Below are 21,570 nucleotides of genomic sequence, written 5' to 3' on the forward strand. Positions count from 1 at the left end.
CGTCTGTGGAGAAGGAAAAAAATCTCTCTGGAGGATTTAAACTCGCCTCCCTCAAGAAAAGCCGCCCTGAAGGCTGGGCAGAGATTGGAGGAGGCCTCAAAAGAATCCAAATCCTGTCAGAACAGCCAGGCGGTCAGAATTGAAGGACCAGGAGAATCAGAAGAGGAAGACCAAGAAGCACTCTGGGAAACACAGTCTGTTTTGTGGTTGTTGAGAACTCCCACCTGAAGGGGAGGAAGATGAGACACAGGGAAGCCATAGTGAGAAAAATTGAGATTTTTATTTATTTCAGTATCTAAGGAGATTCTTAGTTACTCAGGTCATGGTTGTCCCAAAGGTGCTTTTTGAAGAGACAGCTGGACTTTCTGGGTTTTTTAAAAAGACATTTCACTTCTCATCCAAGAAACTTCTTCAGTTCTCACTGGACGGTGGGGAATGAAATTTTATATATAATATAATATAACATAATATAACAACAGAGTTGGAAGGGACCTTGGAGGCCTTCTAGTCCAACCCCCTGCCCAGGCAGGAAACCCTACACTATCTCAGTCAGATGGTTATCCAACCATATATTTCAGTATATCCAGCAGCCCTTCTCAAATTCCTAGGTCTGGGTGCCTAAGAATAATAGGAAACACCGAGTGGCAGCTCCTAACAATAAGAATAATCTTGTATTATTACGATCTTTTTGAAGATCAACATGGAGAAAAAGTTTAAACTGGTGGACGTTTCAGAAATTTTACCTCAAAACAAGGCTCCTTGGTGGAGAAATGGAGATATAAAGCTCAAATATCATGAGTAAAGAAAAAAGTATGTTTTCCTTAGGAACTGAATAAGGAAAAACGTCAGGGAGTATGAGTAGGAAATTTAAGACCCTTGGAAAATTTAAGCAACTGGGAATACCTTTAGATCAGGGGTGTCAAAACCGGTGGCCCACAGGCTGGATGTGTCACATGCAGGCCACGCCTACCATAACTCCGCAAAGGCAAAAAAAGGTTGTGATGCGTCAGGTGACATTAATGTGATGCAGTGATTTTGACACCCATGCTTTAGATCATTAATAAAATCAGGATGCACAAATTTTGTTATTCTATTATATCGCAGGATCTAAAATGGACAGCTAACATCAAAAACATCATTAAAAAAGGACAACAAAGAATGTTCTTTCTGCGCCAACTCAGAAAGCTCAAACTGCCCAAGGAGCTGCTGATCCAGTTCTACAGAGGAATTATTGAGTTTGTCATTTGCACCTCTATAATTGTCTGGTTTGGTTCTGCAACCCAACAAGAAAGACACAGACTTCAGAGGATAATTAGAACTGCAGAAAAAATAATTGCTACCAACCTGCCTTCCATTGAGGACCTGTATACTGCACGAATGAAGAAGAGGGCTGTGAAAATATTTACAGATCCCTCACATCCTGGACATAATATTGGGTAGATCCAGGTGAGATAACAGAGACACGTCTTGTTGAGCACATCTGGGATGAGTTCGATACTGTGGCTCCTGAGGACGTGGACAGGCTGCTGGGAAGGCTGAATGCCACCACATGTTTATTGGACCCATGTCCCTCCTGGTTGGTGCTGGCCACACAGGAGGTCACACGAGGCTGGCTCCAGGGGATTATTAATGCTTCTTTGATGGAGGGTGTTGTTCCTTCCGCCTTGAAAGAGGCGGTGGTGAGGCACCTCCTCAAGAAGCCTTCCCTGGACCCAACTGTTTTGGGAAATTACCATCCTGTCTCCAACCTTCGTGGTGGTGATGCAGTATAGAATGATGGAAGGAGCTCTGAGAATTAGAGGTTTGAATGAAGACAAAGGGGAAGATTTAAAAAAATTTTTATCAGAAGCTCTGGCTGAATTTATTGAACTTGATCCACAAGAGGTTGCTTATCAAATTGACAAAATTTATAGAGTTAATTCTTGGATTGCTAGGCAAAAGAAACTTCCTAGAGACATCGTGGTTTATTTTTTGAAAAGAACAGTGAGGAATCAAATTTTGCAAGTTGCTTTTCAGAAAAACTTGAAAATAGGGGAACAGGAGTTGAAGGTTTTGAAAGAGATCCCTCCCAAGATGTTAAGGGATAGAAAAGACTTTACATTTTTTACACAAGAACTTAAGAAATACCAGATTCAATTTAGATGGGAGGTTCCAGTTGGCTTGACAGTGTATTATCAGGGAAGAAGATATCGTATTGACACAGTGCTTAAGGCCAAAGATTTTCTTTCTACAGTGCTGAAATTTGAAATAGAAATAATAGAAAAAAGAATTCAAGAGACTCAAATGGGTGTGGAAGCTGAGGTGATTCCAGTGATGTTACCATCAGAGGAACAACCACAAGAACAAAGACTGATGAGGGGAGCCCTTAAGCGTAAAGAAAAGGAGCAACAAACTCAAAGTAAAGTTCAGGACTCTGCTACAGAAGCGGTGGGAGGAGCACGGCCGAAGATACGGGAGGACGATCTTCAGTTGATTGCCCAAAGGCTTCAGCAGCCCAGTAATGGCAAATAAAATCTTGACTTGGAATGTCAATGGTTTGAACTCAGCTCAGAAGAGAAGAAAAATATTTCATTATTTGAAACAATTTAAAAATGATGTTATTTGCTTACAAGAAACGCATATTAAATTATCAGATCAAAAGTACCTAATAAACTCAAAGTTAGGTAAACATTTTGTTGCTTCAGCTTTGGAGAAAAAACATGGCATAGTGGTTTATTTGAGAAAAGATATACCAGCCAAGTTAATAGAGGCAGATATTTATGGAAGATATATTGCTATTGAACTTACAATAGAAACAAAAAGGACTCTCTTGCTTGGTATATATGCACCCAACCAGCAACAAGAAAAATTTTATAGAATGTTATATGATAAGTTGATTCTATGGGATTATAAATCGTGTATTATATTGGGCGATTGGAATGGAGTAATAGATACGAAAGGACAAGAGAACTTCTTCCAAGAAGATACCTGCACATGCAAAGCTGCCTAAATCCTTTTTTGATATGATAGAAGATTTTGAGTTAAGAGATGTATGGAGACTGCGGAATCTGGAGGAAAGAGACTATACTTTTTTCTCTGATAGGCATCAATCCTTCTCACGTATTGATTTTATTTTAATTTCTAATGATTTGCTTTTTAGGGTGAAGAAAACTAAGATATTTCCAAGATGTTTGTCTGATCATAGTCCTGTTTGGATGGAATTGCAATATGGAAAAGAGGGTAGAAGAACTTGGAGATTAAATGAAAATTTGTTTAGATATCAGGATAATGTAAATCAATGTAAAAAGCAGATGAAAGAATTTTTTGATTATAATTTGAATAATGAAACATCGATAGAAATGGTTTGGGATTGCAGTAAAGCTTTTATGAGAGGTGTATTAATATATCTTAATAATAGACAGAGAAATAAGCAACAAAGACAGCGTAGGTATTTAGAAGAGGAAATCTATAAGAAACAACAATTATTAATACATAACCCACATGATCAAAAACTTAAAGATGCAATAAAGTTACTACAGAATCAATTTAATATGATAATGGCTGATCAGGTGGCAACAAATATACAATATGCCAAACATAATACTTTTTGTAATGCAAATAGACCTGGTAGGTGGTTAGCATACACTTTAAGGAAAAGACAAAAACAACGTACTATAGAAAAAATAGAATACAAAGGTAAAGAGAGATATCAACAGGATAAAATTAAAAAAGCTTTTTTAGAATATTATACAAATTTATATCTTAAAGATAATATATCGAATAGGGATATTGATAAGTATTTGAAGGAATATAAGGTTAAAATTTAACTTTAGAACAAACGGATGAATTGAATCGGCCTATAACCTCGGAAGAAATTATTTTGGTAATTAAACAATTAAAGATGGGGAAAACTCCTGGTACGGATGGGCTTACAGTTAGTTATTATAGGAATTTACAGGATGAGATGTTAGGTCCACTTAAGGAATTATTTAATCAGATACAACTAGGAGGGGGAATTCCCCCCTCATGGAGAACCTCTTTTATTTCATTGATACCAAAAGAGGAACAGGATTGTTCTAAACCTGGGAATTATAGGCCAATCTCACTTTTAAATAATGATTATAAGATTTTTGTTAAAATAATAGCTAATAGATTAATGTTGATTCTGCAGCGAAGAATTCATAATGATCAATCTGGATTTATAAAAGGGAGACAGATGAGGAATAATGTTAGGCAGATTATTAATTTACTGGAGTACTTAGAAAAGAAAAATTTTATTCCAGCAGCATTTATTTTTCTAGATGCAGAGAAAGCTTTTGATCGATTGCATTGGGATTTTTTATTTAAATTAATAGAAAAGATGCAATTTGGAGATGGTTTTTTAAGAATAATTAGGGCAATTTATGGAGAGCAAACAGCACAGATTATAATCAATGGTAGCTTAACAGAACCTTTTAAGATTGCGAAAGGAACAAGACAGGGATGTCCTTTATCACCATTATTGTTTATTTTAACTCTAGAACCATTATTGGATAAAATACGAGAAGTAAAGGAGATAGAGGGAATTAGAGTTAGACAGTATGAATATAAGTTAAGAGCTTTTGCAGATGATTTGGTGATTACTTTAACAAACCCTATAAATTCTAGTAAATCTTTGTTGGAAATAATTGATCAATATGGGAATGTCTCAGGGTTTAAGGTAAATCAGAAAAAGACAAAAGTGATAATAAAAAATATGGCCAGACAACAGAAAGAAAAACTAGAGGAAGTAACAGGATTTGAAATTGTAAAGAAGGTTAAGTATTTAGGGTTTATATTACGTCATCAAATGTGAAATTGTATAAGAATAACTATGAGGTTTTATGGCAAAAGTTCAGAAGGAGTTGATTGTTTGGAAAAATTGCAATTATCTTTGCTGGTGAGAATTGCTGCTATTAAAATGAATGTTTTACCTAGATTTTTATTCCTCTTTCAGATGATACCAATAATTAAGAAAGATAAGAATCTTGAGGAATGGCAGAAGGGAATTAACAAATTTATATGGGAAGGTAAAAAAGCTAGGGTTAAAATGAAAATAATTCAAGATTCTCGGGAAAGGGGAGGTTTAAAAATGCCTAATTTTAAATTATATTATGAAGCAGCTGCTCTCTGCAATAAGTGATTGGTTTAATTTAACAGAGGACAGAATTTTGAATATAGAAGGTTATGATTTGTTATATGGATGGCATGCATATTTAATTTATGACAAAAAAGTGGATAAGGCCTTTAAAAATCATGTGCTAAGAAATGCCCTTCTGCGTGTTTGGAAAAAATACTCTTATAAACTAAATTATAAGGTTCCTATATGGGCATGTCCTAGACATACAGTAGAAAATATAAACATAGAACAGAAGCAGGAAATGATTACATATAAAGATCTTTTGTATACTGAAAGAGGTAATTTGCAGTTAAAATCTCTGCAAGTATTAAGAGAGGAAGGGAAAAATTATACTTGGTTTCAATATGAGCAATTACATGCTAGATGGAAGGGAGATCAAAACATTGGTATAGAGCAGAACGAGGGAATTTGGTAAAGCAAATTAGAAATCAGTCTCAGGAGCATATAAAGAGATTGTATAATGTGTTACTTGAAATAGATTCTGAAAGGGACTTGGTAAAGGACTGTATGATAAAGTGGGCACAAAATTTTCAGGAGCCAATATTATTGGAAACGTGGGAAAGAATTTGGGTTAGAAATGTTAAATTCACGCAGGCACAAAATCTGAGGGAAAATTTTTATAAAATGTTTTATAGATGGCATCTAGATCCTAAAAAATTATCGTGTATGTATCCAGAAATGCAAGCAAAATGTTGGAGATGTAATTGTGATGACGCTACATATTTTCACATTTGGTGGACTTGTAAGGACATAAAGGCCTTTTGGATAAAAATTTGGTGGATTTTACAAAATGTTCTGAAAAAGAAGATAAAGTTCCTGCCGCAATTTTTCTTGTTGGGAATTATTACGGATTGTACAGTAATTGAGACTAAATTGATTTGAAATCTAATAACTGCAGCAAGATTATTAATAGGACAATATTGGAAGAAAAAAGAAGTACCAACAATACAAGAATGGATATTGAAAGTTGCCAATTTGGCTGAGATGGCGAAGATATCAGCCTTTTTGAAAGACAATACGCAAGAAAGATACTTAAAGGAATGGAAAAAATGGATTGACTATATTCAACGTAGATATCAGACTAAGAGTTATCAGACTGTTTTTGAATGATTATGATGTATTATTTTTGATTGCTTTTGGGGGAAGTTAGGAATTGATGATTGTAGGGGTATAATTAAGTTGGGACGAAAACTTTTTAGCATATGTTTGTTTTACTTTTAACTATACCTTGTGCTCGTTCCGGGAAGTCGGGGGGGGGAGGGGGGTTGCGAAGGGAGGGGGGAGGAGGGGGGGAAAGGGGGAAAAAAATTTTGTAAAACTTTTTGAATTAAAAAAAAAAAAAAAAAAAAGAGAGTGTGGTGGCACGTCAGTTACCCCAGTACCTGGATGAAACGGTCTATCTGGACCCGTTCCAGTCCGGCTTTCGACCTGGGTACAGCACAGAGACTGCTTTGGTCGCGTTGGTTGATGATCTCTGGAGAGCTCGGGACAGAGGTTTTTCCTTTGCCCTGGTCCTTTTAGACCTCTCAGCGGCTTTTGATACCATCGACCATGGTATCTTGCTGCGCCGGCTGGGGAGTTTGGGAGTGGGAGGCACCGTTTTTCGGCCGGTCACAGTCGGTGTTGACAGGAGGACAGAGATCGACCGCGAGGCACCTCACGTGTGGGGTGCCGCAGGGGTCGATTCTCTCACCTCTCCTGTTCAACGTCTATATGAAGCCGCTGGGTGAGATCATCAGTGGTTTTGGGGTGAGTTACCAACTGTACGCTGATGACACCCAGCTGTACATTTCCACCCCAGGCCACCCCGACGAAGCTGTCGAAGTGCTGTCCCGGTGTCTGGAGGCCGTGTGGGTCTCGATGGGGAGAAACAGGCTCAAGCTCAACCCCTCCAAGACGGAGTGGCTGTGGATGCCGGCATCCCGGTACAGCCAGCTGCAGCCGCGGCTGACTGTTGGGGGCGAGTCACTGGCCCCAATGGAGAGGGTGCGCAACGTAGGCGTTCTCCCGGATGGACGGTTGTCCTTTGAAGAACATCTGACGACCGTCTCCAGGAGAGCTTTTTATCAGGTACACCTGATTCGCCAGTTGCGCCCCTTTCTTGACCGGGATTCCCTATGCACAGTCACTCATGCTCTCGTCACTTCTCGCCTGGACTACTGCAATGCTCTCTACATGGGGCTCCCCTTGAAGAGCACCCGGAGGCTTCAGTTGGTCCAGAATGCAGCTGCGCAGGTGATAGATATAACACCTATACTGTGCAAGCTGCACTGGCTGCCTGTGGTTTCCGGGTGCACTTCAAGGTGCTGGTTACCACCTTTAAAGCGCTCCATGGCTTAGGACTTGGTTATTTAGGGACCGCCTTCTGCCACCGTTTGCCTCCCACCGATCTGTGTGCTCCCATAGGGAGGGCCTCCTCAGGGTGCCATCAGCCAAACAATGTCGGCTGGCGACCCCCAGGGGGAGGGCCTTCTCTGTGAGGCCCCTATCCTCTGGAACGAACTTCCCCCAGGACTTCGTCAACTTCCTGATCTCTGGACCTTCCGCCGCGAACTGAAAACGTATTTATTCTTCCGTGCAGGACTGGCATAGAATTAGTTTTAATATTTGTAATGGGTTTGTATTTGTATATTTGTAATTGTAAATGGGTTTGATGGTTTATGTATTTTAATTCAGGGGCCAAATTTAATAAGTTTTTTAGTACTGTTTTTATTTATATTGTATCCATTGATTGTTGATTTTATCTGGCTGTGCACCGCCCTGAGTCCTTTGGAAGAAGGGCGGTATAAAAATTAAAATATTATTATTATTATTATAAACTGTTTCAACAGTTTCTACCCTCAAAACGACGCTATAGAGCACTGCACACCAGAACAACTAGACACAAGAACAGTTTTTTCCCGAAGGCCATCACTCTGCTAAACAAATAATTCCCTCAACACTGTCAAAGTATTTACTAAATCTGCACTACTATTAATCTTCTCATCGTTCCCATCACCAATCTCTTTCCACTTATGACTGTATGACTGTAACTTTGTTGCTGGTAATCCTTATGATTTATATTGATATTGATTGTTCCTGATTGCTTATTTGTACCCTATGATTATCATTAAATGTTGTATCATTAAGTGTTAAATTGTACCTTATGACCATCATTTGTGTTGTAAATGTTGTACCTTGATGAAGGTATCTTTTTCTTTTATGTACACTGAGAGCATATGTACCAAGACAAATTTCTTGTGTGTTCAATCACACTTGGCCAATAAAAATTCTATTCTATTCTATTCTATTCTATTCTATTCTATTCTAAACTGTTCTTAAGAGATTTGTTTGCATTTTTTCCAGTGTTGGAGCATTCTCAACTTCTGCAGGCAAGTCATTCCACTTATTAATTGTTCTAACTTTCAGGAAATTTCTCCTTAGTTCTAAGTTGCTTCTTTCCCTGATCAGTTTCCACCCATTGCTTCTTGTTCTACCCTCAGGTGCTTTGGAGAACAGCCCGACTCCCTCTTTGTGGTAACCCCTGAGATATTGGAACATTGCTATCATGTCTCCCCTAGTCCTTCTTTTTATTAAACTAGACATACCCAGTTCCTGCAACTGTTCTTCATATGTTTTAGCCTCCAGTCCCCTAATCATCTTTGTTGCTCTTCTCTGCACTCTTTCTAGAGTCTCAGCATCTTTTTTACATCACAGCGACCAAAACTGAATGCAGTATTCCAAGTGTGGCCTTACCAAGGCATTATAAAGTGGCACTAACACTTCACATGATTTTGATTCTATCCCTCTATTTATGCAGCCCAGAACTGTGTTGGCTTATTTAGCAGCTGCTGCACACTGCTGGCTCAAATCTAAATGGTTGTCCCCTAGGACTCCAAGATCCCTCTCACAGTTACTACTATTGAGCAAGGTACCACATATATGGTACCTGTGCATTTTGGTTGTTGTTTTTTTGCCTAAATGTAGAACCTTACTTTTTTCACTGTTGAATTTCATTTTTTTAGAGAGCGCCCAATGTTCAAGTCTGTCAAGATCCTCCTGTAACTTGAGCCTATCTTCTGGAGTGTTGGAGTGTTGGCTATTCCTGCCAGCTTGGTGTCATCTGCAAATTTGATTAGTTCCCCATCTATCTGCTCATCCAAGTCATTGATGAAGATGTTGAAGAGTACTGGGCCTAAAACTGGGCATTACGGGTGTTATGCAAGAGAAAAAGTAGTTTAGCTACAATTACCAAAACAGAATTAAGATGAAGGGAAAATAGTGGTTAAAAATCAATTTTAAAAGAATAACTCTAACTTTTTTGTGTTTTCAATCCACTTATTATTCTTCAGTTTAACCCAGAATCAGCCATCAGCAGTTTTTGAATTAAGTTTCAAACCAGCATGAAACTTTGAAAACCTGAGATTTCTTCCCCCTCCAAAATCCTTCCAAACATTTTTGTTAAATAATTTTTAATACAAGCAGAATTTTATACATGTCTAGCAAGTAAACACATCACTGATATTTAATTAATTTTATTTAAATAAAATGTTGGTTTTTCCTTAACCCTTGTCATATCATGGGAAGGGGGAAAAGGGGCTCTAATGCTTGAAATCTTGCCCATGCATTTGGGTTTTTTTCCCATTATTCTGGGCTCTTTTTGTGAAAGAGAAATTCTTCACCCTTAAGTTTTTTATGCATACATACACATACACACACACACACACACTACATTATTGGGACCTATCACATCACAAGAGGCCTTTTGACTGAAAAATATTCCATTCATACTGGTTGACCAAGATCTGATTTCTTCACTAGATGCAAGTTGGATTAATTTGGGGGGGGGGTATCCTCATATTTTCTAGGGGGAGCTCCTGTTGTCATTTCTGAGTAGTTTTTGTTACTGTCAGATTATTTTATTTTGGTCTCAACAGATTTCCAAAGAACCTCCTTCTTCCTTCATTGTTTGCAATGCCAGCACAATGGAGTCATTTTCATTCGTATACCATGAATGCTGCAGTTGGCTCATCTTTTTTAAATGTTTTAATTATCGGCCGCATAGTAATAGTTCATTTTAAATTCTTTTAATTGTATATATTCTGTGTTTTATTTTGGCTGTACACCGCCCTGAGTCCTTCGGGAGAAGGGCGGTATAGAAATTTAATAAAATAAATAAATAAAATAAAATAAATCTTGATGCAAAATATAACATAAATTGCATCATGTGATTGTAGGGGTATGTGCCACCACTGGAATACATGGGCTGGATCATAGCTTTTGGGCGCTGCACAATAACTTTGGACACTCTTTAAGTGAATGGTCAAGATGAGGACTACCTATATATGTAAATAGGAAATGCATAAATTTAGCCAACTAAATGTAGAATTTACATGAGTTCTCACCCAAATGGATCTGTCTTTTACAAATTAGTTCATTGCTCCTGAAGCTCCTTCTATGCACCACACTTTTATATAGTTTCTCTTCTATGTGGATCCTTTCATGGGAAGTAAGATCACTGCTAGTAGTAAAGTTCTTTCCACACTCCATACACTTATATGGCTTCTCCCCTGTGTGGATCCTTTTATGGGAAGTAAGATGACTACTATTAGTAAAGCTCTTTCCACACTCCATACATTTATATGGCTTCTCTCCAGTGTGGATCCTTTTGTGGGACGTAAGATCACTACTAATGGTAAAGCTCTTTCCACATTCCATACATTTATAAGGCTTCTCCCCTGTGTGGATCCTTTTATGGGAAGTAAGACGACTACTATTAGTAAAGCTCTTTCCACACTCCATACATTTATATGGCTTCTCTCCAGTGTGGATCCTCTTGTGGGAAGTAAGATCACTACTAGTGGTAAAGCTTTTTCCACATTCCATACATTTATAAGGCTTCTCCCCTGTGTGTATCCTTTTATGGGAAGCAAGGGAACCACTATGACTGAAGCTCTTTCCACACTCCACACATTTGTATGGCTTCTCCCCTGTGTGGATTCTTTTGTGTCTCATAAGGGATGCATTTTCACTGAAGCTCTTTCCACATTGTCTGCAGTTATATGGTTTTTCCCCTGTGTGGATCCTTTTATGGGAAGTAAGGTGACTGCTAACAGTAAAACCCATTCCACACACCAAGCACTTATATGGTTTCTCCCCTGTATGGATCCTGTTATGGTAAGTAAGGGAACCACTATGACTGAAGCTCTTTCCACAGTCTCTGCATTTATACGGCTTGTCTCCTCTGTGCATCCTTTCATGGGAATTAAGGTTACCCTGTTGGGTGAAGCCCTTCCCACACTCTCTACATTTATATGGCTTCTCCCCTGTGTGGATCCTTTTATGTCTCATAAGGGATACACTGTCATACAAGCCCTTTCCACATTCCATGCATTGATATGGCTTTTCCCCCGTGTGGATTCGTTTATGGGAAGTAAGTTGACTACTCTGAGTAAAAGTCTTTTCGCAGTCCAAACATTTATAAGGTTTCTCCCCTGCATGGATCCTGTTGTGATAAGTAAGGGAAACACTGTGGCTGTAGCTCTTCCCACATTCTCTGCATTTGTATGGCTTTTCCCCTGTATGAATCCTTTTATGGGAAGTAAGATGACTGCTTTGAGTAAAAGTTTTCCCACACTCCATGCATTTATATGGCTTCTCTCCTGCATGGATCCTCTCATGTTTCATAAGCGATGCACTGTCACAGAAGCTCTTCCCACACTCTTTGCACTTATATGGCCTTTCTCCCGTGTGGGTCCTTTTATGGGAAATAAGTTGACTGCTATGAGTAAAGGTCTTATCACACTCCTTGCATTTATATGGCTTCTCAACTGTGTGGGTCATTTTATGAACAGTAAGTTGACTGCTATGAGTAAAAGTCTTTCCACACTCCAGGCAGTTATACAGCTTCTCTCCCATATGGATCCTTTTATGAGATGAAAGGGAACAGCTGTCACTGAAACTATTTCCACACTCTGTATACTTACATCGTTTCTTCCCTGTGTGGACCCTTCTATGAGAAGTAAGATGACTGCTATTAGCAAAACTCTTTTCACATTCCACGCATTTATATGGTTTCTCCCCTGTATGGATCCTGTTATGGTAAGTAAGGGAAACAATATGTCTGAAGCTCTTTCCACACTCCTGGCATGTATGAGGTTTCTCTCCTGTGTGAATCCTTTTATGGGAAGTAAGTTGACTGTTATTGGTAAAGTCCTTTCCACATTCCAGACATTTGTATGGCTTTTCCCCTGTATGAATCCTTTTGTGTCTCATAAAGGATGTGTTTTCACAGAAGCTCTTTCCACACTCCATGCATTTATATGGCTTTTCCCCTGTGTGGATCCTTTTATGGATAGTAAGATTTCTGTGTTGACCGAATGCCTTTCCACACTCCATGCATTTGTATGGTTTCTCTTCTGTGTGGCTGTTTTTATGAGTTGTAAGGGACCCATTTAAATAAGAAAAAGTGAAAGTCCAATTGTCGTTTTTTCCCTGGTCTCTGGATACATGATCTCCTTTGGTTTGGTTTGGATAATTTTGATTTACATCAAATTTATCTTGAATTAGCATCACACTTTTCCCAATGTAGCTTTTCTTTATTTTTCCTTGTTGGGCAACAAAGTCTTGTCTGGGAACATCAATGGAGGATGTGCTTTCTTGATTCCGATCATTTGACTGGTTCCTCTCATGTCTTTCTTTTTTCATTTGAATTGGAAACGTTCTGTCTCCAGCATTGATCACTTGAAACAGTTCACAGGAATCTTTATTCTCCTGCTCATTATTACCTTCAGAAGAAAAGAGAAATGAAAATGAGGGCAAGGTTAGGGAAAGAGATCGACCTGTAGGAACTCATAAAAATTTCCTTCTGAAATTTTGCCCTGTGTCAATATTTTAAACATCCCAATGTCATCTTCTCTTAGTTAAGAAAGAATCAGGGGAAATATCCATGGAGGTATCAGGAGAAAACCTAACGTTTACTGGAGGGGGTTAATTCCAGCACAGACAGAGTAATAAATCTGTTGAAGGTCCTTTTCTTCCTACCCAAAGTATATTCTCTGTGGCTATTCTATTTTTCTCTTGCCAAAAATCACATAGTTGCAGAGAAAAACATAGAGCTCTTGTATTAACCCCCAGATAGCATGTCTGTAATGGGAAAATGGAACCATTTCACCTTTAAGCCCAAGGTTCAGAATAGAAATGAAACAGAACAAAAGTCAGCTGAAGAAATGACAGTCTTTCATAGCACAGATATAGAAGCATCTAAGCCAAAAAAGCTGAAATTTGATGGAGTTGAGGATCTCATCATAACAAGCAGTTTATTTCTCACTGGTATATTGAAATAGAAATGGGAAAAAAAATCGGATGCATCAAAGCAGAGATCCACTGGCCACTTTTCTTCTTCAGAGCAGGAGAAGGCCAAATCTTTTCCCTCTCTCTCCCAGGCCAGGAGATAACATCTGCATAGGGATTTTTAATGAAGAATTGCTGATGGCATTTACCTATAGAATGTCTTCCCAAATTCTCTGATTGGAAAATAGCAAACTCTTACCCAAAGAGACCACGTTCCTATGATTTTCCAGCATGACTTCCCAATGCAGTGCTTTCTGGTCAGCATCCAGCTGAGACCACTCCTCTTCGGAGAAATACACAGCCACCTCCTCAAAGGATATAAGATGTTCCTGAACAATGAAAAGAAGAAAACAGGCCCAGTTGAATTCGCACAATATGTCCTCTGCAACTGTTCTTCATATGTTTTAGCCTCCAGTCCCCTAATTATCTTTGTTGCTCTTCTCTGCACTCTTTCTAGAGTCTCAGCATCTTTTTTACATCGTGGCGACCAAAACTGAATATAGTATTCCAAGTGTGGCCTTACCAAGGCATTATAAAGTGGCACTAACACTTCACGTGATCTTGATTCTATCCCTCTGTTTATGCAGCCCAGAACTGTGTTGGCTTTTTTAGCAGCACCTGCACACTGCTGGCTCATATCTAAATGGTTGTCCACTAGGACTCCAAGATCCCTCTCACAGGTACTACTATTGAGCAAGGTACCACATATACGGTACCTGTGCATTTTGGGTTTTTTGCCTAAATGTAGAACCTTACTTTTTTCGCTGTTGAATTTATTTTGTTAGATAGCATCCAATGTTCAAGTCTGTCAAGATCTTTCTGTAATTTGAGCCTATCTTCTGGAGTGTTGGCTATTCCTGCCAGCTTGGTGTCATCTGCAAATTTGATGAGTTCCCCATCTATCCCCTCATCCAAGTCATTGATGAAGATGTTGAAGAGTACCGGGCCTAAAATAGAGCCTTGGGGTACTCCACTGCATACTTCCCTCCATGTGGATGTAGTTCTGTTGAAGACTACACGTTGAGTGTGGTTGGTCAGCCAGTTACGAATCCATCTGGTGGTGGTGCTGTCTAACCCACATTTTTCTACTTTATCTAGTAGTAGGTTGTGTGTGTGTGTGTGTGTGTGTGTGTGTGTGTGTGTGTGTGTGTTTTGAGGTTTTCGTTGGTGTTTGTATGTAGGTCTTCGGTTATTTGGGTTTTCTCCCGCGTAAAATTGGAAATGTCTTGGCGACGTTTCGACGAAGTCTCATTCGTCATCTTCAGGCTAGGTGTTTACAGCTTCATGCTCATATATATATATATATATATATATATATATATATATATATATATATATATATATATATATATATATATATATATATATATATATATATATATATATATATATATATATATATATATATATATATATATATATATATATATATATATATATATATATATATATCTATCTTTCTTACTTGGTTTGGAGATTCAACCTCTGTTTCAGCTCCACCAGAAAACTCCATCCTTTGTTTCCCTGCAAGAGATACAGAATTTTAAAATACATAATTAAGGGAAAAGGAAGAATACACAGAGAAGATGAGACAGCTGGGATCTCTCTGGGGAATCAGAGGACCTTCAGTTACCTCCTGAGGTGTCCTGGTTTGGCTCTTCCTGAGGGATCTTCCTGAAAAACAGCTCCTGAGGGGGATTTGACAGAGTCCTCCTTCCCTCAGGATTGCTGATCCCCATAATGAAGGACTTGAAATAGGAGGAATAAGAAAAGAAGAATTAATGAATACACAACATGAAGCAGATTCTTGTTCTCTGAAGCCTTCTCAGTGTCTGTCATTGAAAGTGAGTAAGAAAACAGCAATTGTCTCAAATCTGTTTTATAGAAGGAATAATGGAAGATTGTCCTACATGAATTAGTAAGACACCTTCATATATTATGAAAGATAGAGAAGAAATCCAACACATTCTTTATGCCCTTCAAACCCCTTCTAGGCTCTCAAGTGGAAGGTCTCTCACCTGCAACTTGACCTGCTCCTTCTGCTCCTCTGCCTGGCTCAGGAGAAAGCCTTCCGCCAGGGCCACCGCCTGGGAGCTGGTCTGTACTCCACACTCCCGCATCCAGCTCTCCATCTGCAAGGGCAGAAGGGTCAGGAGCTGCTCCAGAACTACCAGGTCCAGCATCTGGGCTTTGGTGTGCTTTTCTGGTCTCAGCCATCGCCTACAAAAGTTGTGGAGACGACTGCAAAGTCCCCAAGGACCCTCAGTCTCCTGGTACTGGAAGCTCCTGAAATTGCAGGGATGAACTTCTGAACGGATGATGGTTTCCTTCTCCAGGATCTTCTGCTCAGTTCTTGCCCACATTTCCCCAAGGCTCCCAGGCTGAATGGCAGAAGGGCCTTTTCCAGTCCCTTGACTTGCTAAAGGTCGTGTCTCCATTCTATCTCTCTCTTGTAACGCAACTCCAAATAGGTCCAAAGAATCTTGTGGATCTCCAAATGCCTTTTCATTCATAGGACCCATTCCTGCAGCTGCAGGACTGACTGCAGAAGGTTACTCAGCCCTCTTCGCCCAAGAGATAATGTTGGATGACTTCCACTTTCACTTTGCGCATCTGAGATGAGAAAGAAAATAAATTCCAAGAATTAGAAAACGGAGAAGTTAACCACTGAACAACACTCATCCCCATGGAAAGAAATATTTTTCTGATGTAGGATTGAAGTGGCTTGGAGCAGTGTGTGTGTGTGTGTTTGTGTTTGTGTGTGTGTGTTTGTGGTGCAAAACATGGGACTGTCCATCAAGGACTCTCAAGACCCAATGAGTATATTTTCCCTTTCTATTCTCAAATGCCAGGAAACGATCCTGGTTGAAGATGCCCCATTTCGCTTCTTCAAGGTGGCCTGTAGAGAGCAGAGTCTCCCTCTGACACGCAGGCAAATTCACACAACCTGCCCGCAGCCCCAAGCGGGTCATCCCAGCGCAGAGCCGAGGTCTCCCTGAGCAGAGCTGGGAAGGAGGCAGCTGGAGAGGCAGCTCCGCTTCTCTTCCCGTCCGGCTGGGGAGCATGGGATCCAGGGTGGAACCCGGAGAAGGGCCGTACGTGGGTTTCTCCCTCCTCCGCCTCCCTTTGCAGAGGAAGAGCCTCCCCACCCCCGTCACCCGGGGGACGTCTGTACTCCCCTCCCCCGCCAGACTCTCCCGCAGCCGCTCCGCCTCCTGCGGAGCTCAGAGGGTTAAGGGCAACGAGTGCTGCGTCCTAGAGTGGCAAATGATGTAAGCGCCTGGTGTTCCATTCCCTGGGCAGAGGGAGCCCCCTGGAGGAATATGCGCAAAGTGCCAGGATTCCCAGAAAGGGCGGGAAGGAGGAGAGCGTCTGAGGGGAAGGGCGAGGGCATGGATGATTGATTGATTGATTGATTGATTTTGTCACAACAGTATATATAAGCAGAAGCATGAAAGTAACTATATAATATATAAGCATATAAGGTAAAGGTAAAGGTTTCCCTCGCACAAACTTTCCATTAATATAGCTGAACCCCTAAGTATTATCTTTGATAAAGCTTTCACTACCAGTTCTCTTCCCAAACTTTGGTCACTAGCCACAGTCATCCCCATCTTCAAAAAAGGAGACCCCAGCTTAGTCGAAAACTACAGACCGATCTCCCTTTGCTGCGTCACCTGCAAAGTCATGGAATCTATCATCAACCAATCCATTACCTCACACTTAGAAACTAACAACCTACTCTCCAACAAACAATTTGGTTTCAGGAAAAAGTTATCATGTAACTTACAACTTCTCCACTGCAAAAACATATGGGCTTCAAATCTAGATCAAGGCAAATCAATAGATGCAATCTACATAGACTTCTGCAAAGCTTTTGACTCAGTAGTACACGATAAACTTCTCCTTAAACTAACATCCTATGGCATCTCAGGACCCCTCCACAAATGGATATCTGCTTTTCTGTCTAACAGACAACAAGTGGTCAAAATTGGCAATGCTTTATCAAATCCTGTTCCTGTCAAGAGTGGCGTTCCTCAAGGCAGCGTCCTTGGACCAACACTCTTTATTCTATACATTAATGATCTTTGTGACCATATCTCAAGTAATTGTGTTCTCTTTGCTGACGATGTCAAACTATTTAACACCACAGACAACACTTCTATCATTCAAAACGACCTTGACCATCTAACGCTTGGTCTAAAATTGGCAGCTCAAATTTCAACCAGCAAATGCTCAGTCTTACATATAGGAAAAAGAACTCTAAAACTAAGTACATACTAGATGGACATTACCTTACAGACGACCCTCATCCCGTTAAAGACCTTGGAGTTTTCATGTCAAATGATCTAAGTGCCAAAGCCCACTGCAACTACATAGCAAAAAAAGCTCTAAGAGTTGTAAACCTAATTTTGCGTAGCTTCTTTTCCAAAAACACCACACTACTAACCAGAGCATATAAAACATTTGCTAGACCAATTCTAGACTACAGCTCACCTGTTTGGAACCCTCACCACATCTCTGACATCAATACAATTGAACGTGTCCAGAAATATTTTACAAGAAGAGTTCTCCATTCCTCTGAAAACAACAAAATACCTTATCCCACCAGACTTGAAATCCTAGGCTTAGAAAACTTGGAACTCCGTCGCCTTCGACAAGACCTAAGTTTAACTCACAGAATCATCTATTGTAATGTCCTTCCTGTCGAAGACTACTTCAGCTTTAATTGCAATAATACAAGGGCAACCAATAGATTTAAACTTAATGTATCTTTAAATATTTTGGGCGGGAAACAAGCACGTTGCTGATTGGTTGAAGCCGCCGGGTGAACTGTATATAAGGAGAGGTTTTTCCCCAGTCTCTTCGCTGGGTTCACCCTATATTAAAGAGCTGTTGTCACTACCCTGGTCTCCAGCCTCGTTACTTCCCGAACATAACACTGGCGACGAAGGTGGGATTCCGAGGCTAAGGAGCACCAGAACCGAGCTGAAGCACGGAAGAACCGAACCCAGCAAGCCCAGGGCAGAAACGCGGAGATGGCCAGTTACACTCCGCCCGCGCCGTTTGACCCAGCCAGAGAGAAATGGGGAACGTACATGACCCGTTTCGAAAGCTTCCTAGAAGCAAACGAACTGCAAGGAGTTCCAGACAACCGCAAAAGGGCATATTTCTTGAGCCACTGCGGTCCCGAGGTCATCGACATCGCGGAAGCCCTGGCAGAGCCAACGCCGGTACAATCGGTATCGTGGCAAACTCTGCAAACCCTGCTAAAAAACCATTTCGGCAACGCCGTCCAAATCGTGCGGTGTTTTGAATTTGGAGCGCAGACAGCTGGAGGCGAATCCATCAGCGACTACATGGCCGCCCTGCGGAAAGCCTCCAAAGACTGTGGGTACGAGACCTGGACGGCGCTGCTAGAGCAACTCATCCGTGGGGTCAGAGACATTCGTTTGCGGGCGGCTGCTATCAAAAGCAACCTAACGCTGGCGCTCTGGGCGAAGCCAGAGCTCATGAGATGTCCACCCAAGCGGCGGAAACCCTGCAAAAGCCGCTCACGCCGGCGAGCACAAAACCAACCCCAGTACACCACGAAGAGATCAGACCGAATCAGGCGGTGAGGATGAGGAAGGGTTTGTCGAACCGAAAGCGTGGCAAAGAAGACCGGGACGAATGCGGAAGTTGCGGAGGTCAACACCAGCGCCAACAATGCAAGTTCAAGGACGCTACATGTCGGCGGTGCGAGAAGAAGGGGCACCTGGCTCAAGTCTGTCGAGCTCCCCAACCTTCCCGCCGAAAATTCAAATCAGCCAATCAGAGCGCGGGATCGGCAAGGCGACCCGTGATTGGCTCAAACAAAAAAGGCGCGAACTCGAATCAAACGACCGTGATAATAGGCCGCGCCACAACCCGGGTGGAGAAGAAAATCTTCACCAAGCCCAAAATAGAAGGAGTGCCGTGCCGACTAGAAGTGGACACCGGGTCAGCGATCACAATCATGTCCTGGGACACTCTTGCGGAAGCTTTGCCATCAGTCGCAAAACGCCACCTGCAAACACAACGGCTACGAGTCCACGACTACCAAGGGAATCGCATCCCTGTTCGAGGGACCACCTCTGTCCGAGTCGAGTACGGACCACACAAGAAGACCCTGCCCATCACGATCGTCGAAGGGACCCTGCCAAGTTTGTTGGGTCTGGACTGGTTCCGTGCATTGGGCATGGGAGTGACTGGCATCTACAGAAGTGACGTTAACCTTAAAGATGCACTCATGAGTGAATTCGAAGATGTGTTCAAGGACTGCCTGGGCAAGTACAAGGGGACCCCTATTTCCTTTAACCTAGACCCCCAGGTAGCCCCTATCCGGATAAAAGCAAGGAGGTACCTTTGCCCTTAAGCCCAAGATTGATAGGGAGATAGACAAGTTAATAAGGCAGGGATACTGGTACCAGTTGATCATGCCAAATGGGAGACGCCAATCGTCACCCCGGTGAAACAGATGGGTCAGTTAGAATCTGCGCTGATTACAAGGCGCGTTAAACAAAGCCTTACAAGGCTTACCCAGTTCCGTGGTGCAACACTTGCTGCACTCGTTGGGACAAGGGCAAGTTTTGCTAAATTAGATTTGGCACAAGCCTATCAACAACTACTACCGTGAAGCGCAGCCACAGCGAAGCCCAAGCGATTGTGACTCTGGGGGGCTTTCAAGTGCACCCGGTTGCAGTTTGGGGTGAGTGTGGCACCAGGTCTATTTCAAAACTTAATGGAGCGACTTCTGCAAGGGCTCCCCAGGGTAGTCCCCTATTTTGATGATGTGTTGGTGTCGGCAGAAAATTTAGAGGAACTGGGGGAGCGTCTGAGAAAAGTTTTGGGCATTTTCCGGTCAGCCGGTCTAAAGCTTAAAGTAAACAAATGCCAAATAGGGGTAGAATCCGTAGAATTCTTGGGCTACAGAATAGACAAAGAGGGAATTCACCCCACCGAGAGCAAGGTCAAGGCAATAAGAAAGGCTCAAGCGCCCAAAAACAAAACAGAGCTACAGGCTTTCCTGGGTCTAGTGAACTTTTACGCGGTCTTTTTAAAAAACAAGGCAACCGTTGCCGAGCCGCTACATAAGTTGCTGGGAAAGAAGGCTGCTTGGTCTTGGGGGAAGCCTGAAGCCAGGGCTTTCGAAGCAGTAAAAAACCTACTCTCGAGTGATAGTTTGCTAATTCAGTACCACAGCAAAATGCCATTGGTTCTAGTATGTGACGCTTCCCCTTACGGAGTGGGGGCTGTGCTCAGCCACAGGCTCCCAAATGGCACAGAAGCCCCAATAGCATTCTATTCCAGAACAATGTCCTCAACAGAGAGGAACTATAGTCAGTTGGATAAAGAAGCCCTAGCTATAGTGTCAGGGGTAAAGAAGTTTCACGAATACGTGTTTGGCAGAGACTTTGAAATTGTTACAGACCATAGACCACTGTTAGGATTATTGGCTGGCGACCGCCCAACGCCGGTGGCACTTTCACCCCGATTGACCAGATGGACTATCTTTTTGGCTGCTTACTCCTACAAGCTGCAGCATCGACCAGGAAAAGACCTGGGGCATGCGGACGCATTAAGCAGATGCCCACTGCCAGGGGCAATCGAGGACCCCACTCCGGGGGCACCTGTACTATTGATTGACTCTCTGGACTCTGGCCCAGTCACATCTAAGGAGGTGGCTAGGGCGTCTTACCGGGACGTTACCTTAAGAACTGTACTTGGTTGGGTGCAAAGAGGGTGGCCCGCTGCGCCGGGCGAGCGTTTTAAGGAATTTGTGAAGAAGCGGGGGGAACTCTCGGCTCAAGGGGGGTGCCTGCTATGGGGCGATCGAGTGGTGATCCCGGAGAAATTGAGGGAAAAGGTATTGGACCTTCTCCACGAGGGTCACCCAGGGATCGTAAGGATGAAGGGGCTAGCGAGAAGCTATGTTTGGTGGCCATTAATGGACTCAGAAATTGCTGAGAGGGTAGGGAAATGCCTGGCCTGCCAGGAATCCAGGCCACTACCCCCAACGGCCCCGGTTAGGGAATGGGAAAAACTCCAAGGGCCCTGGTCAAGAATCCACATCGATTTTG

General features: G+C 41.8%; 1 protein-coding gene across 1 annotated transcript in view; it reads right to left on the bottom strand.

Moving 5' to 3' along the window:
• Positions 1-100: 100 nt before the first annotated feature.
• Positions 101-21,570, bottom strand: part of LOC131192837 (zinc finger protein 208-like) — a 38,027-nt gene continuing 16,557 nt past the window's right edge. Inside the window, 3 exon segments of the mRNA XM_058172390.1 lie at positions 101-224; positions 9,112-9,317; positions 10,522-12,531. Coding sequence (XP_058028373.1) covers positions 9,130-9,317; positions 10,522-12,531 — 2,198 coding nt within the window. The 3' untranslated portion in view covers positions 101-224; positions 9,112-9,129.

The sequence above is a fragment of the Ahaetulla prasina genome, chromosome 2 (assembly GCF_028640845.1).
Source record: "Ahaetulla prasina isolate Xishuangbanna chromosome 2, ASM2864084v1, whole genome shotgun sequence".
Classification (NCBI taxonomy): domain Eukaryota; kingdom Metazoa; phylum Chordata; class Lepidosauria; order Squamata; family Colubridae; genus Ahaetulla; species Ahaetulla prasina.